At 39.6% G+C, this 18,924-nt stretch overlaps 1 protein-coding gene across 13 annotated transcripts in view; it reads right to left on the bottom strand.

Moving 5' to 3' along the window:
* LOC105231469 (uncharacterized) overlaps positions 1 to 18,924 on the bottom strand; it is a 165,686-nt gene that overhangs the window by 48,878 nt on the left and 97,884 nt on the right. For all 13 annotated transcript variants that reach the window (XM_049458388.1, XM_049458392.1, XM_049458391.1 and 10 more), the window contains one exon: positions 9,007 to 9,092. In XM_049458388.1, the coding sequence (XP_049314345.1) occupies positions 9,007 to 9,092 (86 nt within the window). The remainder of the gene's footprint in view (positions 1 to 9,006; positions 9,093 to 18,924) is intronic.

The raw sequence follows: 18,924 nt of genomic DNA, 5'->3' as shown, positions 1-18,924 counted from the left end.
ATAAGCAGTCATAACATCGCTAAGGAACTTAACATTCATCAACAAATAGTTTTGATCCATTTAAAAAACGCTGGCTACAAAAAGGAACTCGATGTTTGGGTACCACTTGAAATGTCTGTGTAAAATTTAATGGAAAGAAAATGAAACCGAATCATTTCTGAAGCGAATAGTATTAGGAGACGAAAAGTGGATCACATACGACAATACTGTGCGAAAAAGATCATGATCCAATCGTGGCGAAGCTCAACAAATGGTAGCAAAGTCAAGATTGTCGCCTCGAAAGGTTATGCTGAGTGTTTGGTGGGATTGGAAAGGTATCATCCACTATGAGCCGCACCAGCCTAGTCAAACGATGGATTCTACATTTTACTGTCAAAAGTGTGTACATTTGGCTTCAAGAGAAGCCTGTGAAAAATATTTATCGCAGTTTTTCACCGAGAAACCAAAAAATTTTTACACTGATGGTACAATGTCTCTAGCGGAAAAAATGCCAAAAAGTGGTCAACCAAAATAGTACCTATTTGGTTCATTAAAGTTTATTATAAATATAAAAAATAAGTTAAAGTTTGATTAGAAATACGAAAAGACTTTATCGACTACCCTGAATAGAAACATTTAGAAAGATGTGAAAGTGTGGCGAGGGATGTAATATTACCACAAGAATTATATTCAGTATAATTGTGATATTTTTGAAGATTTTTACGACATTGTAGTTTCACACACTTCGATAGTCGAATTTTCAAAAGGCAGGAATGCAGCTATCTTCTTATAATTTCATAATGATGCCAACTTGTCATTGTTGTTATTAATTTCTATTTTCAATTTAACCAGCTGCTGCTTAGCTTGCTGAAATATTTATGGATCACATACATACCCAGCAGTCAAATCGACTAGTTATCAGTTACTTTGCAATTAGTATGCATCGCAAGCGCATACATTCCACACTAGCAACTGTATTTATGTGTCGGTATCGGATCGTTCTTTAATCGGTATAAATCAGCTGTTTTACCATCCAGTTCGATTTCAAATAGGAATTTCTTGTGATAAAATGGTATATTTCATGACTAGTTTGCTGCTTATCTAAGGCGTGCGTTAGGTGTGCGTGCACACACGTATTGGTATTTACATATACACACGATGGCGACGCGTCTCTCGCATATACTATGTAGCGCAAGGTGAATATTTTAAAAATAGCTGCCAAAGTCTTTTATTTATTCTTCTATTTTCGAATTGTTGTTACACACTGCTGCCGAACGTTTGGTGCAGCAACAAATTCCCACTGTATAAACTAAGTGAAAATATATTCAAATATTATATATCATAAGAAATACAGATTCGGTGCCGTTTCGAAAGTGTGGAAAATAAAGGAGAACATGTGTGAGAAGAAGAAGATAGTGCCTTTGTTAGACTCTTGTTGTGTACTCAAAATGGAATATCTACACCAGCTAATTTTTAAAAATAGTTGGCCGCTGTGACTCAGCGTATTAAAAAGTTTTTTCTTCGAAAATTGTAGCAAAATATTTGTGTATGTATATTACAATGGGCAAAAAATAGTAAGACTTTGTTCATAGTTTTAAGATTCTTATTTTATTCTTAAAAATCTATGTCGTTCTGTCAAAGTAATCCCCCTTGGTCACAATACACTTGTACCAATGTTTTTTCCGAAATCTTCGAAATAGTTGTTAAGTTCAATTTCCGGAATAGCCTTCAATGTGCGCAGCACACATTTCACATTTTAATTGCTTCTATTGGGTCAAAACGGCAATACTTTGGAGAGTTGCTAAAATTGAATCTAAACATAGGATAAAAGTTTTGCAGCAAAGAATGTCTACATATGAGCTTCTTGTTGCCTTTTTAAAGTGTCTTATAAACCTTAACTGATCGGAAATGTTTTTTTTTTATAATTTAATCTCTGTATGGTGCTATTTAATAAATTCTGTTATTTAAAGCCGTTCATATGGAAGTGACTGCAACAAGTACTTATCTCTATTTGGTGTCTTGTTGCAATATTAGAGCATGTATTTATTGCTCACGCAGATTCGGCGTATGCTTAGGCCATTTATGCCTTGCACTGTGTCCAGCTGTGTACTTGGGTGAGTGTGCTGTTATAATCCCATGTTTAAGCAACTAACAATGCATGACGCCGAAAGCTTGTTGAACTTCAAATATGGTGGTAATATTGAACAAATACATACAAACACGCACACATATAACTTGCCAACATGGCAAGCATAACATGAGCTCAAAACTTCACTAACTCCGACACTTCTCTAACGATGCTACACACACTTATATATGTATGTAGATATGTATATCGGAAGCAAATGTATATAAATATGTATTTCGTAACACAATGAATTAAAATTATTTACTACGAGATTCCATTAAGCGCCGCCTCTTTAACAAGGAGTGGCGTGGTCGGAAATTTACCAACGAACCAAGAGAGAGAGGGAGAGAGATTATATTTTTTTGTGTTGGTTGGTTATAGTTTGGAACCAAAAAATTCTTAAGACTTGGAAATATGTGGGTTCGTAGGTGTAAACACTTTTCTATACAAAAATAATATTATTTCTCCTTCGTGCCATTTTCTATGACGCTTTCTGTTCTGCTTTCTATTTCGTTGTTATTGTTTTGACGGCAATAATACAACTTTTTAAGTGGAGAACTTTTCGTTATTGTAAAATATTCTTCAATTCACCTTTCTTTGAAATAGAATCGTCTCAATTTTGCTCTGAATTTCCGATCTTATTGCCATTGTCTTTAAGAGCGAGGTCAATGTGCATATTCGGGGTAACTGCGGCAAATGTTCTTGTGTGCACTTGTATGTTGCCACTTCCAAGATAAGTCGCTCGAACATTAGCCATATTTTGTAGACCATGTGCGATTGCGGAGATATGAGCAAACACTCACAAACACACATATCTTCATGCATGCGTTTGTACGTTTGTTGGCACAGTTATGTGAATATGCAGATAGTAAGCACACTTATTCAAGTTATTGTTTGCTTGCAACAAAAACCAACACCACAGTCACCCCCAGTTGCCGAAGAGTCAAGCGTCTTTTAATAAGCCAGCTTGCCTATTTAAGCTATCAGCACTCTGGCAAAACGTATGCGTATAAGCTGAGCTCGTGTGCTGCAGAGCGTTAAAGACTTAAGGATCGTAGCATGCATGGCTGTGGAGTGGCAATGCATGACTGAAGTTTGCAGTTTGGCTGTAGTTAAGTGCTGATACAATGTGTGGCTTTCGAGGCATACATATAAGCGAACACATGGTCGTGGATCTGCTGGGTCAGAGTGCCTGAGTGTGGCCAGTTACCAAACGGCCACTTGCACTAAATATTGTGCGGCTGTTTAAGTGCACTAGACATTAAAGAGTTGTGTCAGCAGCAGAGATAATGAAATGGCCACCACAGATAAGCCCGGTTACCACATAAGCATAAGACTTGTATGCAACAGTGATGTGCTTCAGGGCAACAACATTTCCAGCAAAGCGATTACATTTATAGAAATATAGACTTGTTTACGAGTTTACTAAGAAGAGTTAAAAACAATGAAATCCGTTTATGTCAATGCATCCGGCTGATTTAAGGCGTGTCTTTAGCAGGAGCAGGATAACTGATCCACAGTGTATGGTTAGCGCCAGTCTTGGGTCCAAAGGCGTACCGTAATTACGAGTATAGTAAAGCTTTTGATAAGGTTAAGTTCTGGCATAATGTCTTTAAGGTTGACTCTGGTAGCTTCGTTGGGATAGATAATGGCGCTTACCGTCTTACTACTCTACCATGATTACTTGAAGTGAGAATGTTTCGTATACCATATTACTAGGCACAGGCAGTCTTATGCTCATGTCGCCTCCAATGCCTGGATATTGAAGCAGGATGCCGCTGCTGACCATTTGTTTGCGGCGACAGTGAGCTAATTGCGGTTGCCAATAACTGGAGTACTTGCCATTAATTATGGAAATTGCTCTAACTCAACGCCAACTGGCACGAAAGTTGCAATTAAATTGCCGAAATGATTTTGTAATTTTGAAATCAAGAACTGTTGCAAAATATAAGTGCAGCAAACAAAAGCTTTGGAAATTAAGTGCTTATCTAAGCTTATAAATGAGTAAATAAGTTCTCAATCAATCAAAATAAATAGTAACGCTGTGCGAGTGTAACAATAAATGAACGACGTGCGAAAATTTCATTTGTTTCCCCATACTCACGCGTACATGTATACGCATGCACGAACATGTACAACTTCAATGAAAATGAGCTCACATGCATACAGCGATACATGCATACACAGCGTCAGGCTCATTAGATCGAAAATGCAAATTACTCATACGCCATGTATACCCGACATACAAATTCATACAATTTTACATACACACACAAGCAAACGTACACACATACATATACATGCGAGTATTTATTTGTCTCTAATTGGGAGTGAGGTTGTGTAAATAGTGCTCACAGCAGCTCTCCTGTGGAGCACGTGCCCCGGCATCGAACATCGCTTGCATAAGTATTTACATATGTATGTACATTCGTAATACCAGTTACCAGTTACCAGTAACTGTAGTATTTGTTGCTACTTTAAATACAAACTTGTTTGTGCTTTGCGCCTTATTATGAAGTAATTTGGCAAATAATAAATTTTGTCGCAAAGGCACGTGCCGAACGGCACACATACATACACACTGATCATCAATAAGCAATACATTTTAATGTATGTGTGTGTGTGCGTGGCTGTGGGTGTGTGTGCGCGCTATGATTTGTTGCTATGACTGCCGTGGTATTACCGAGTGTGGTAGTGTTGTATCGTTGTTGTTTTGGCTTTAAATCACCATTTCATTTGCATAAATTACAAATTCAGTGGAGCTTACACACATTACAGTATTTATTATGTTGTAAGCTTACAACAGGCTTACACTTTATGCATAATGCGCATATTAGCCTGTTGCTCAGTAAAATGGAAAATTATGAATTTATTAAATATTAAAATTTTTTGCACAAACACTCAAACCAACACACACACATAGATGAGAGTCACATGACATATTTCAAACCTATTGCTTGTGGCGCACGGCTTTGTGGCAAGCATATTGCACTGGGCAAGTCGATATGTTGCTGGTAATCTTGGTTAGCGGTGGTTGTTGTGCTTAACAAATAATGATTATTTTTGGAAAAGTGAGCAATGAAGTCAAATGGTGCATCAAACTGAAGGGTGCGCATCAAAGCGTAGTATTGTCATTGCAGCGCGCCTAGTGCTGCTAAAGAAGCAGCCTTTGGAGCTGCGTTAGTCGAGCTCAGCAGCTAAAAAGTTTTTCGATGCTCTCGAACTGCGCAATCAATTAGGAAATTGTGAGTAAGCAATTTCCTATACTTACCACCTTCTACCCACCGCCAAACTAATTGGCTGTGAGCAAAGTCATTCGCCAGAGTTCTACTCTTCGCTGTAGCTGCTTTGTTTTTTTTTGTTTTTGTCATTGCTTACACAAGTGAAAAACTTAATTGAACAGCAACAAACACGCTCATGGATCTTTCAAGCAATTTGAGTTTAATTAAAATTTATTTGCATGCTTGTAGCTTTCACTTGTACATGTGTATGTGTGCACGCATATTCGTCTGCCTGCATCTGGTGAACGATTTAAAGTTGCAAGAAAAATAAAATTAGTTGTTTCTGCTGCTTCGCCCTGCAAGGCTGCTGATAAGAATCAGCGAATTAATGCTAAAAAGAAGAAGAAACTTCTTCAGCTACACAGAATGATGCTGTATTACGAGTCTGGCAAGAGCTCTTAGTTAAAGTAATTTGTTGTTTAAATGTGGTCAAATGATCTTTCTCACCATCTCTTGCCACTGAATAGATCCATATATGCAAAAAGCCTAACTCAGCCTAGAAAAAAGCTTGATATAGAAAAAAAGCATAGTCTAGGAGACCAAGAACTTCTTGGGTAACTATAAATATTAATAATATTAATGCGCAAGTGAATAGATATTGGGTAGTCGAAAAAGTCTTTTCGTATCGTTCCGTAGATGGGTCAATGCGACAATAATGTGCGAAAAAGATCATGGTTCAAACGTGGTAAAGATCAACAAATGATCGCAAAGCCAGGATTGATGCCTCGAAAGGTTATACTGAATGTTTGGTGGGACTGAAAAAGAATCATTCACTAAGAGTTGCTTCAGCCTGGGCGAACGAGTCGAAGTATATTTTACTGTCAACAGCTGATGAGATTGAAGCCAGGAATCAAAAAAACCGCCAGTACTGATCAACAGAAAGGGCTTCATCTTCCATCAGGACAACGCAAGACCACACACATCTTTTATGACTCGGAAAAAAACTGGGAGAATTTGGCTGGGAAGATTTTATGCATTCACCATTTAACTCTGACCTTGCACCATCGGACTACCATTTGCTTCGGTCAATACAGAGCTCCCTTAATGGAGTAAAGTTGGCTTCAAAAGAGAGAGAGAGCCTGTGAAAATTACTTGTCGCAGTTTTTTGCGGAGACCAGAAAAGTTATACACTGATGGAATTATGTCTCTAGCGGAAAAATGGCAAAAAGTGGTCGACCAAAATGGTATATATTTGGTTCATTAAAGTTCATTATAAATATAAAAAAAAAATAAGTTGAAGTTTGATTAGAAATACGAAAAGACTTTTTCGACTACCCTATAATAGCGGATGTAGAGTAGTCGGTTATAAAAGTTTTTGGAAAAAGGATCAAATTGATAGAGTACTTCTAGGCGTAGACAAAACATTAGCTAGTAGCTCCCCATAAGTAATACAAACAATTTATTCATCGAAAACAATAAAACTGTGTAGAAATTAAGGCATTTTGTTCACTTTGTTTAAAGATACTTTACCGTCATTGTGGGCTATTCCGTCAGAAAGGAATTTAACTGTCAGCGTTGGCAACACACCGCTCCCCACTCTAAAAATTCTTTGCTTTACGTCAACATGGTTATAAGGCTAAAGCAAACTAAACAAACGGACTCATATGGTTTCCCTCCGAACTTAGTGAATCATTAATGCAACGAAAATATAAGCTGTTAACATGGCAACAACTGGCAAGTTGGGGAGCAGAATGTTCGTGAGTCCACGAACGACTATTGTTGCGAACTAAGTTTAGTTACTTACTTGTAACCTCTACTAGGCTTTGGCGAACTATCGCGCGCGCTCTTCTCGCCCACCCTCGGCCGTTTGGTGTTTCTTTTTATCTGCATAGTAGTTGGAAACTTTTTGCATTCAGCGCTAAACTTCGCCGGCCGCTGCCCAACTTCGGCTAGTTCGACAAGCGCGTAAGGCGGGAGGGAGTCGGAGAGCGTATGTTGAGATGAGTACACTAAGCATGCCGCACATAAACAGTTAACTGTCTTATGCAGCGTGTTGCTTTACTCAAAACAAAGTTGCCGAGGCATTTTTTGAACGATTAACTGCAGCCAGTGTGTCTGCGTAGTGTATGTATGTGTGCGGCATGTTCGGCTGCGTGCTGCATATGCGCATTTGGCTGTGATAAACGTGCGAGTTTAACAATTAGAAACTTTGAAGTTTGCGCAAGTTCGCTTCGTGCGTTCGCCACTTTGCCGCGGCCTTACTCGGCAGCGATCAACTTGACTGCCAAATGGCCAAGTTACTTAGTTAGCCGAGCCCAGTTGATTGGGCCGCAACCAGGCAGGACGCTAGTTCAGTGATTTAGCTACTTCGCAGGCTTCCGCCACATGAGCCGGCCTAGAAGTCCATTAAACACTGTTGCAACACGACTTTTCTCTCTTAAGTCCACAAACTTTTGTTTATGCGTTTGCAACGCGATGTACAGGGTATAATAGTTTTATCACATCATCTGATAAGCTTGTGTTAAAATTTAGAAATCTTTATGAAAGTTCGGACACATGTTCCATAGCGCTCTAATACTCGCAAAGAGAAGGATTAAGAAGGCTTAAGAATCTATTAGTTCAAAAGGTGTAAAACAGAGTTGAATTTACATTCAACATTTTTAAAATATAATAATGCAGACATATCGAGACCGTCAACGCGCCTATAATTGGTTCAAATTGTGTTCGACTGCGCCCGAACTTAGCGCTGCCTTGCTTGTTTCATTTCGCCTTTGTTTAACACCATTTATGTACAACTTTCGGCCGTGTAGTTACAGTGTTTATCGAAGTTTTTCGGAGTTTGTTTGCAGTTGTTGGCTGCGAGTTGCACCAATTTAGTCTGAAATTACCTATTTGCATGTTTTTGTTGGTGGTTCGCTTTGTTGGCAGACCAACTTTCCTCTCGCCATAAATTTTGCTTTTTCGTTTCAGTGTTGAGCGTAAATTATCGGCGTTTTCGAGAATTACGGGGAACTTTAAAAATTATGTGAACAGGTAAGCTATGGCGTAACTCGGATGCAACCGAATATTAAATGCGCTTGCAATTAAACAAATGTGATTTACGGCAATTATTTAAAAGTATGGTAAGTAGACAAAAGATGTTCAGTAATGGTAATGACTTAGGTAGTTAGTGGTCAGAGTATCTTTGCTGAAAGAACGGTTATTCCTAATCGATTTCTTCAAAACCAGAAGTATTGCCCGAATCGGTGAACTACTCATTGTTGCTGTATGATTCTCATCCTACAACTTCTGTGACGTTTAATTTTCATGAACTCGTAGTTTTTAAAGACTGTTCTTGGATTGAGTGTGTATTCGCCTCGCTTTTGTCCAAAACCATTATTTTGTAGGAAGTTGGACACTGAACAGTACAAACTACCAAATTTGCCATTCTAAATCTGGGTATTTTCCGCAAAACAACTTACAAACGCGACTGTTTTTGCACTTTCGTAAGTAACCTGATGTTCCTTAGAAGCCTTAGACTCCCTGCATTATTGTGTAGGGTTTGTGTAGACTGTCAAATGATTAACAATAACAAAAACGTTTTCAATAAGGGGAACATGGGTTCAAGATTACACATTTTTTGCAACGTTTTTTTACATAAAATTCCAAAATAACAAATAACAAAAGAGATCAACTTACCACATTTCATTTGCTCTTCTTCTTCAACGGCCCGCAAAACAGCTGAGTTAGCCAATGTTTTGGTAATTTCGGGATCAACTTCAATCCTGCAAAAAACCAAATGTTGAGATTATTAAATAAAGACTTTAAGCAAAATAAGCCTGACAAACAACAGCGAGTGACGGCGAATAAAAACGAGCTTTTAAACTTGAGCTTCCAAACGAGCTTTGCTTACTAATTAGTCGAGTTTGTAATAATTTCTTAGATGGTACACTTAAGTGTTTGGTGTTTCTAAGGAAAGTTGAGCTCTGAGTTTTCTCATCTACGATACTATATGTAACAGGTGATTCAAGTGGAGGTACTTTTTTTTATTTTTGTTGATAATTGTTTGCCATTTCGTCATGGAAAGACTTACGCTTGAACAACGTTTACAAATCGTTTAACTTTATTACGAAAATAAACGTTCTGTAATGAACAATATAATCGACCTACTGAGCATACTATTCTCAAAAGCATCAGTCATCTTGAGACTCAGCATTTATTATTGGATAATATTCTACCGAATAGACCACGTCCAGCACATAGAGAAGAACATTTTTTTTTAGCGATAAGGCCCATTTCTGGCTTAATGTGTATGTAAACAAGCAAAATTGCCTCATTTGGGACGAAGGCAAACCTGGAGAGATTCAAGAGCTGTCATTCCATAATTTTCTTAAAAAGTAATACCTGTGAGAACGTAACCACCAATGGCGACCGTTATGGCGCCATGATAACCGTCTATTTGATGCCTGAAATTGAAGTTCGTGATCTTCTCGACATTTGATATCAACAATATATCGCCACTTTCCACACTTCGCTTCAACCATTGGATTTATTGAGTATTGAGTACTTCAGTGAGCAGATAATTTCACGTTTTGGGTCGGTCGATTGGCCACCAAGATCGTGGGAATCACACTCTTAGACTTTTCCTGTGGAGTTATGCAAAGCTTAAAGATTATGCGCTTCAATTCAGGCCTTGGAGCAAAACATTTCGAATGATAATAAATATTCCCCAAAAATATTCAAATTGTCAACTTGTGAAGTATGTCTTTAAACCTCCGAATAATTGGCACCCAATGGCAACACTAATGCAATCAGCAGCACCGAAGCTTCGTTTTAACTAAAGCACAATATAGTTCATCAGTTTCAATTCCATGACAAACACCTACACGGGCACTGCACAATTCTTAATCGGCAGAGGAGGAGAGGAGTACACTCGCTTATATACTTGTATATAGGTACTTACACTTTAAATTTATTAATCGCAAAAAATGTGAAAAAGAAAAATAAAATTCAAATCCACAAGCATGTTTAGCGCGGCGGCACACTTGGATTAAGAGGGGCCGAACCTGCGACGAGAACATATAATAATTCTGAATTTCTTCACATTGCCGAGGCGTCATGTCGAGAGCTGATGGAAATACCGTATTTGCAAAGCTAATTTTTGAATTCTTATCCAAATTATTTGCTAGTGAAAATTATGTTTTTCTTAATTTCTGCAAGTTGCAGACGAATTTTCAACAGAATTCAAACTGCTTGGTTGCTCCGCTCTAATCAAGTCGCATTATTCGTGGCGTGCGAACGTAGAAATGTGAGAAGAAAGTGGAATAAGTGGCAATACGGTGGCTTATTTAATGTGCACCATGCTTGAGAATGCTGCGGCGGAAACCGCAAACAGCGCCCCCCCGTTCCGGCAAAGCCGCAAGTCCGTCTGACGGCAGCTGAAGAACCGCACAACCGAGTAAGCGAGCAATCGAACAGCCGAATCAGCAAACAGTAAATAGGAGCGCAAGTGAGCAGTCAAGTGCGTCGGTGAGCAACCTTCAATGTGGCAAATATGATGGACGCAGTGGCGTGGAGCCGGGAAGCAACGGAATTCATCCTACACACCATATGAATATGTATGGCGAAGACACACATGTGCATGAAATACGAGTGTGTTGGCTTCGAGTGGCGTGCGTATGAGTGTGCGGCTGCAGTGCCTGCGCATCCTGTGTGTGTGTGTGTGCCTGTGGTATGCCTTAAAATAAGGGAATTTATTTCGTGCATAAATTATCATATTAAATGGCAAACAGGCTGGCAGCCGACATCCAAGCGAGCAATCACAACGCCGAGCACTGCTCAAGTGTTGCTCTGGCTGCGGTGAGGGGGGCGGTGGCACTCACGCATGCTCGAACCCATGTGCGCACACATGCATAGTGGCTGTTGCTGCTGTGGGGAATTGTCGATATTGCAACCTGCAGAAGCATACGCTTGCCGCACACGTTGCACATCTTGCTTCGAATGCGCGCCTATCTGTTGGTGCCACATGCTTCGGCGCGCCGTGTCGTACATCGTTCGAGTGCTGCGGCATACAAGTGTCGCGTTAGCGGCGTGTAGATGCTGCAGATATCATTGCGAGATGGCGCCTTGCGCTGCATCGCACACACACACGTGCACATTCTCATTTCTGCCACATTGCCGTATGCAAATTCACACATGCAAATGTGTGTGTGTGTGTGTAGCGTGTAGTGGATGTAATACTTGATTGCGCAATTACAAACACTCCGATTTGTGTCTGGCTGCTGCATCGGCGAGCGGGTGTGTGTGTGCGGGCAATGTATCTATGTGTGTGTGCTCATTAATTTACAATTTTAATTTCATTGATTAATTATTCTTATTCTAACTAATCGAGTAACAAGTTAAACACTCGTCCGACTAATTGAAGTGTGTGCAAGCAGGCGTTGTTGACACTTGAGTATGTGCCTTGCTCCTTCACGCACACACACATATACACTTCTGCATCGGCACGCACACACGCACAAAGGCGTCTGAACGCGCGACTGACATGTCACCCGCTGCGTAAAGGCATATGCACGAGCAGTCGAGTGGCTCCTTTGGCTTTGCCTGTTGTTCATGCGATTTTCAAGGCTTCTCAGACGCGAGAAACTGACTAAATTAAAAGACACTTGTGTGAAAAATTCACCAGTTAAGCACCGGGTAAGTTGGTGGCTGCAAGCTAAGAGATGTTTGATTAAAATGTGATGACCTTGCTGCAAGCAACAACCTCGCCATATTTACGCACCCTTTATTATGTTTACCTTTTCCTTAAAAATGGGCCAAAAAGTGACTGAGAGGCTCTTCTGCTCGCGATTTTTACGACATAGCTTCCTTTTTCGCCCCTGAATGCAGTCTATTCTGTGACTACATATTTATGTCACTTAATTTTGGAAGATCAGTGTGGTGTTGTCTCTGGCTCAAAGTTAGAAAGGGAAAACTGAACACTGAAAAAAATGTATTATTCGATAGGACTTCAATGGCAAGTGTCCACTCCGGCGCCCGCCTAAAAGCGATAATTGCAGCAAAGTGCATCATTTCACCTGACGGTGTCGGCGATCGCGTGCTTTTGCGGGAACAAATTGGCAACAAAACTTTCAACTATCACCTACCAGACTGCAGTTAGACATGCAATTCATTTAGTTACTTATCTGCGGCCATTTGACTCGTTTGCCGTTTGCTGCATAGTGCGATGAATTTATGACGATTTAATTTCTGTTGGCTCAACAATTGTCGCAACGCTAACCGTGTAGCACTTCATTAGTTGTGGAATTTGATGTGCGAGGTGGCGCCGTTGGGTTATTATCGGTGCGAGGCTCCCTGACGTTAGTAGCGATTTTTTTTGGGAATACGACTAAATGCATTTTCGTTGCAAATCGCGACTTTTCGTCATATTAATGGTCTCATGAGTGAAAGTTCGGAAGTATGGGTATAATCGGAGTTTTTCATTTATTACTTTTTACACTTTTCGATTTTCTCTTAAGTTTCGCGCCTGGTTATTGACATAATTATGAACATTTGCTTTTTACCGAAACAGTACTGCGCGCTGATTATACCCTAGATGTCAAGAACGTGTTCCACACTGCAAAATGAACACATATAATCAAAGCCCTGGATGAAACAAGCGCTACTGAATACCTCATAAAAATTATAATGAGTTATTTTAAAAATAGTGGTCTGATTTTTTATACGGACGAAGGCACAAAGAGCTTTTATATTTCAAGTGGAGTCCCTCAAGCCTCAGTACTAGGCCCACCTATATGGACCCTCGTGTAGTATAACGTGCTAAGAAGTCAGAAACCAAAAACGTGAAACGAATGGTGGTAGCATTGGCTAAACAATTAGTTGACCTGTTTGTTTGTAACTGTCTGAGCACAATACAGAAGTTTTACTTATACGCACCAGGAAGGTGGAAGAACGAATAGAGCTCACCATAGGGGAGTACGAGATTACGAGATAGCCCCATTTGAAGTACCTGGGAGGAATATTGGACTCCAAATTAAAATTTAAGGAACACCTTGCGTATACTTCCGGTAAAGCAAATAAAATTCATGATGTTCTATGAAGAATGGTGGCCAATAGGGGCCACAGGTCCCTGAAATTCGAATAAAAATTGCTGTCCGGATGAAGAATTAGCCAGTGTGCCACCCATTGACATCCATAAAGATGAACTCGAACGATTTTATCAGCTACCAGCGTCTAAAATAGTATCGGCAAAGACAGAGAAGAAGAACATGAGAGTCATAATGTGGCAGAAGCGATGGCAATCCTCCTCCAAAGGACGCTGGACCAACAGACCTGGATTTTCATCTGACTCAAATACTTAGTGGACATGGGTGCTTTATAAGCTATCTTTACAGATTCCACAATGACATTAGTCCGAACTGTCCGACGTGCACAGAGTGAATAGATACAGACTAGTAGTGAATATGTATTATTTTATTGCCCTCGCTTTTCAAATAGAGAGGTGAAACTAAAAACCACAATGTTTTACGGTTGTTAACTTAACTGCACTCATGTGTCAGTCGACTGAGATATGGAGCGCTGTTAGCGAAGCGTCCGCTTTCATAATGACAAAACTGAGACTTTTCAACAGATTAGGCATCCGTCTGTCCGCATAATACGAGTAAAGCATAGTTCAATGTCTTATCCCTCCCAAGAAGTAATACTTAAACGGTGGTTCCGTAGGTGAGTATTGAGATGGGAGTAGGCTAGGTTTAGCGGATTACAGTTTCACTCTGACTTTGGACGCTTCCCACTACCATAAAACAAGTTTTTTACCTTAATTTTTGTGCCCATATCTTCCGTTAACTAACACCTCCTTTAAAGAGGCGGCCAACTGAAGTAAAATAAATATGCTTCAGCATTCAATCACAACCGTGCATGAATGCTAGTTGCCAATCGTCGCATTTACGAAAACTCGCTGTCGGACATCATCATTCAGGGCCTGATGCCTATTTACGACAAATACACCTCGTGCAAACTAATAGGCGGAATTGGTGGCTCCGTGGTTCGCAGGTAACTGCAGTTGTGATCAGTGTTGTGTAAGAGTCGCTCATTTTGTTGTGAATTCATTGTTGCAGCAAATAATAATAACTGTAATAACAATAACAACTAGATCACAACTGTCATAACTCAGCTTGAGCGCATTAGCAATACCAATAATGCACGTCCACGTGTGTATGTATGTGAGTGTGGTTGCGTGTGTCATAAACAACAAAATCGTTATCATAGTCCACACATTCGACAAGCGAGGACTTGTTGTTCTGTGTGTGTGCTGTCTTTTATGTAGCTTGCTGATGAGCGGTGGCCGGCAGCTGGTGGCTGGTGTCTGGTGATTGGCGACTGACGACTGACGACCGGTAACTGCAGCCAGAACGTGCCGCATCGAAAGCCAAATGAGGCAACATCTGCTTGGTGCTGTTGATTTTTATGCTACTCTTCCAACCCTCGACCCTCGAGCAGCGCCCCTCTCCCTCTCGCTCGCACCGTTCGTCCCAGTTCTGATTGCTGACATTTGTGTGCCCTCATTGTGACAGCAGTTGATCATGTGGCTAACCACAATTTACATGCGCTGCTCGTTCGTGGCACCGAACTGACACCAATGATGCTACCAACTGTTTCTGTTGACGGTGCGGCACGCCCCCACTCACCCCCGTACCAGCGCATCTGCCGTCCATGGCTCGCTTTGATTGTTGGCTGTGTTGTTCATTGTGTCATTGCGGTCAGGTGTGTGGAGCTCAGCCGCATGTGACTCGGAGTTTATGTTGAAGTTAATTCCAGCCAGCTAAAGCTTGTTGGGCGCGGCAGGTGGACGGGCTGAGCTGGTTGACTGCTTTACACTGTTATCGTCAGCCAGGTGAAGGCGGGCACACACATGTGTGTTGTATATACACATGTGTGTTGCCACCTAAATTTATTTGCATGTAATTTTTCGTAATTTCATAGTCTGCAATACATCATTTGATTAAATTGCCATCAGCCATGGTGGCATATAGCAACCGTTTGTGTAAAATGCAAAACGCATAGGCCCTCAGTAAATTTTTGGCAAAGTGACAACAGCTGCTCGTTGATTTTCAGTGGCGTGGAAGCCGCCAAACCCCACCATGTACTCTCTGCAAACGAGAGGGGACTGAAATTGCTGATATGGCCCTTTGCGTCTCTTAATATTCGCAGGTGTGTGAGTTCGTGTGTGGAAAACACATAAATCGAACATATTTACTCGAGTATAAATTGGCGTGTCCCCAGGGATGTCATTAGTTTTTATATCCAATTAGCATGCAAGTGTGTGCGTGAGGCTTGCGAATATGGACTTAATATTAAATCTGGCTTTTATCTATATTGCGATGTAAAAAATATGCGTGTGTCGCTTAATTGAGACTTATGAACGTTCATTGCAATAATAATAATGATAATAATAACACCACTCAACAAATCTGAAGTAAAAATTTCTGACTGATTTTATGTCTGTGGAGTATTTGAAGTGTGTGAATTTGAGTTTACAAATTTTTCGTCACAAATGCCAATTTTTGTCATTTTTGTAAATGTTGGCGGTCTGGCTCCTACAGCCCATGACTACAACACAAATATTCTATATTAAATTTTTTTGAAATATTTGGAAATTTTTTACATCATTTTCAGTTTGAACAACCCAAAATTTGCAAGAAACAGTCGCAAAATGACTGTAAACTAGTGTAATTAGAATATATTCTCTGAAATCGCGAAGTTAGTTAGCAACAACTCCTGATGAAATATGGTATGTGCGCATTGTTTGGTTTGTTTTCCACTTCATGCAAGCAATTCTGAGTTTATGATTGTAATATTTTCATATTACGTATACGCCCCATCCCCCAGTTCACCCAAAAATGTTTAAAAACTAGGCAAACGAGTAGTTTATATATTTAATAGAAGCTTTCCTGGCTCAAAGCTCCAATCGCAATTTACTTTTATTTCGTTTGCGATACCTTTTTACAAACATTCGGACAAAATATAAAACGAGCATGAATCCGAGCACACGAAAGTTAATGAGAAGCAATGCCGACGCAACAAAAAACACCCAAGGGAAAAGTCTTCATTAGGATAGTATTAAATTATAATAAAGGTAGTTGCTAGAGCAAAATTTAAATTTCAATTGCGTTTAAAATGTGTTGTTGTATAATTTACCGTAAATTATTAAAACCTGTAATGCTTTGTGAAAAAATGGGAAATCGAGTATAAATGAGCGATTTACGTTTAATATCTTCAATTGACTTAAAACGAAGCGGTCGTTTGAGTTTAATGAATAAACAGAAGTCACAGGGAGCTAAATTAGGCAAATACGATGATTGCGACACGATATTGGTTGGAAATTTGGCGAAAAACTCACGACGTGTATTTTTCGGCTGCGGCTCACTTTTGCCACGACATTCGGCAACCTGATCGTCTATTTCCCGGTCGTAAGCATAGATCCAACCATTGTTTTACATTTCTTAAGCCCAAATGATCTTTTAAAATGGTTTTTACTTATACTTCCGATATTCTAACGATGCCCTTAAGATCTCTGACTGCTAATCGTCGATTCTCAAGCATCAATTCCTGTATTTTATTGACGTGGTTCGTCGTCAAAGCGTTCTCGACCCTATTTGAAATCAAAACACTTTCTTGTGCCCAACATTTATCACCGAAGGCCTTTTCCAACATTATGAACGTTTCAGCGCCAGAAATTTGATTCCGTAGAAAAAAATATTTCGACGAATGGATTCTCTCCGGCGTCATGCATAGGCAATGCATCAGTTCGAAAGTGAGATTTTTTGATTTTGCTGGGTTCCCTTGGGAATTATACGAAAATGAATTATTCCAAAATAATTTAAGGAAGTTAATAGCTGTGTGTAAATGTATGCGTGTAAATTAAATTAATTGACATTTTAGAGATTAAAATGCCACATTCCTTTTATGTGGCAGCCACATGCACACGCATGAACGGCATTTGCAGGAATTAAAAACCACAAGTGTCTGAGAGGCGGCGATGAGTGTGCAATTTTGAAAATATTATGGCAATACTTACAACTGTTTTTGCTGTGCACTTTTCGGTTTTGCTTTTGGTGGCTCTCTGCTATGCTCTGCTGTGGTTAACAGTTATTTGTGTGTGCCTGACTTTTAACAAGACCACGAAAGTGATTTCCATTTAAATGCCACTTTGCGCCTGTGGGTGTGCGTGAGTTGAAGCTCAGTTGCACAGCTATACTTGGGAAAGAAATTGAACTAATAATGAAAGTTTTTTATTTTTGAATAAAAGCCTATGTGCCATAGCTGGCGATTTTCCAGTAGCACCTAAGTTTTTCTGCCAAGTTTTTTTTATAACAGTTTCTGTGCTCCAATACTTAGGCCTTTCCGATATTTTCAAAACAAACATTTATCTCTGAATTGGTTTTTGTTGAAGTAGCTCAGTCGACAGCTGCGTGACACATTAATGCATTTATATAAATATCTTATGCGGCATTTTGGATGTTGCATATATTTTATTTAAATTTTGCCGAGCCTCTGTCATTAGATCACTGCAAGTGACAATTGAATAAATGAATAGGGAAATGACATGTAGCACAAGTCAAGTGTTGGCAAATAAGTGCAATTTACCTTGAATATTTCATGACGTTAATTATGTGGCAAGCGCTTGCAAAGCAAATGGATTTTACTTCATTTATATTCTATGTGCTAATGTATTTACGTAACTCCAGCAATATTTTTAAACTGAAAATGTGAAAATTAGGAATTTTTCGCTCCCTCTCTCTTTAGATGGAACCTATGGAGTACAAATGGAGTTTAGGAAGCTGATCCAACGCTGTTAGTAAACAGAGCAAAAAACCTAATTTTTTTAATTATTTACAGAGCATTTTAAAAGGAGCCTCTTTAATGGCGATTTCATTATATAAACTCCAATATTTGGATTTTCATAACTTTTATTTTGTCAGTTAAATTATTTGGTCCGCTTTGGACTGATATGACGTAAGAAAATCTGTGCGGCTGCCATGGTTTTGCTGTTCGCTTGAGTTTTCTCATTTTATTTAATGAAATTTGCTTGAATTATTATTTCACTGCGGTGTTTGCAATGATTGGGCACTGAATATATTTATTTATTTCTCCTTGGCAGTTACAGCATAACGCTTTTGAGCCATTCTGTGGTCTTTTTGGAATAAAATGTTTTCATGAATTATTGCTGATGCGTAAAATTGTCTGTTATTATTGAAAGTGACACCAGTAAGTGTGTGTGTGCCACCAGGCAGTGGCTTAGAAAACCGACAATGCGCTCAGATTGAGCTAGGCAGAGGCAGAAATAATATTATTTCACTTAAAAATTATTCTCATTGTTCGTATGACGTGGATCAGCAGCAATGCCAAGCGACTTGCACTGACGGAGGGAAACCGCTCACGCACACATGCTTAGGTCGCCGCATAAAGGCACAAATCAAAAAAGAAAAGCATAAAAACGCTCCTTTGCCAGCGCTTTGCCTCCTTTATACATACATATCTATGTATGTATGCGCTTAGGTACTTTTGTGAAGCCCGACAAATGGCAGAGCAAGACATAGAGGAACCAACACTTGCACA

This window comes from Bactrocera dorsalis, chromosome 5, assembly GCF_023373825.1.
Source record: "Bactrocera dorsalis isolate Fly_Bdor chromosome 5, ASM2337382v1, whole genome shotgun sequence".
NCBI lineage: Eukaryota > Metazoa > Arthropoda > Insecta > Diptera > Tephritidae > Bactrocera > Bactrocera dorsalis.
This window is presented reverse-complemented; position numbering and strand designations above follow the sequence as displayed.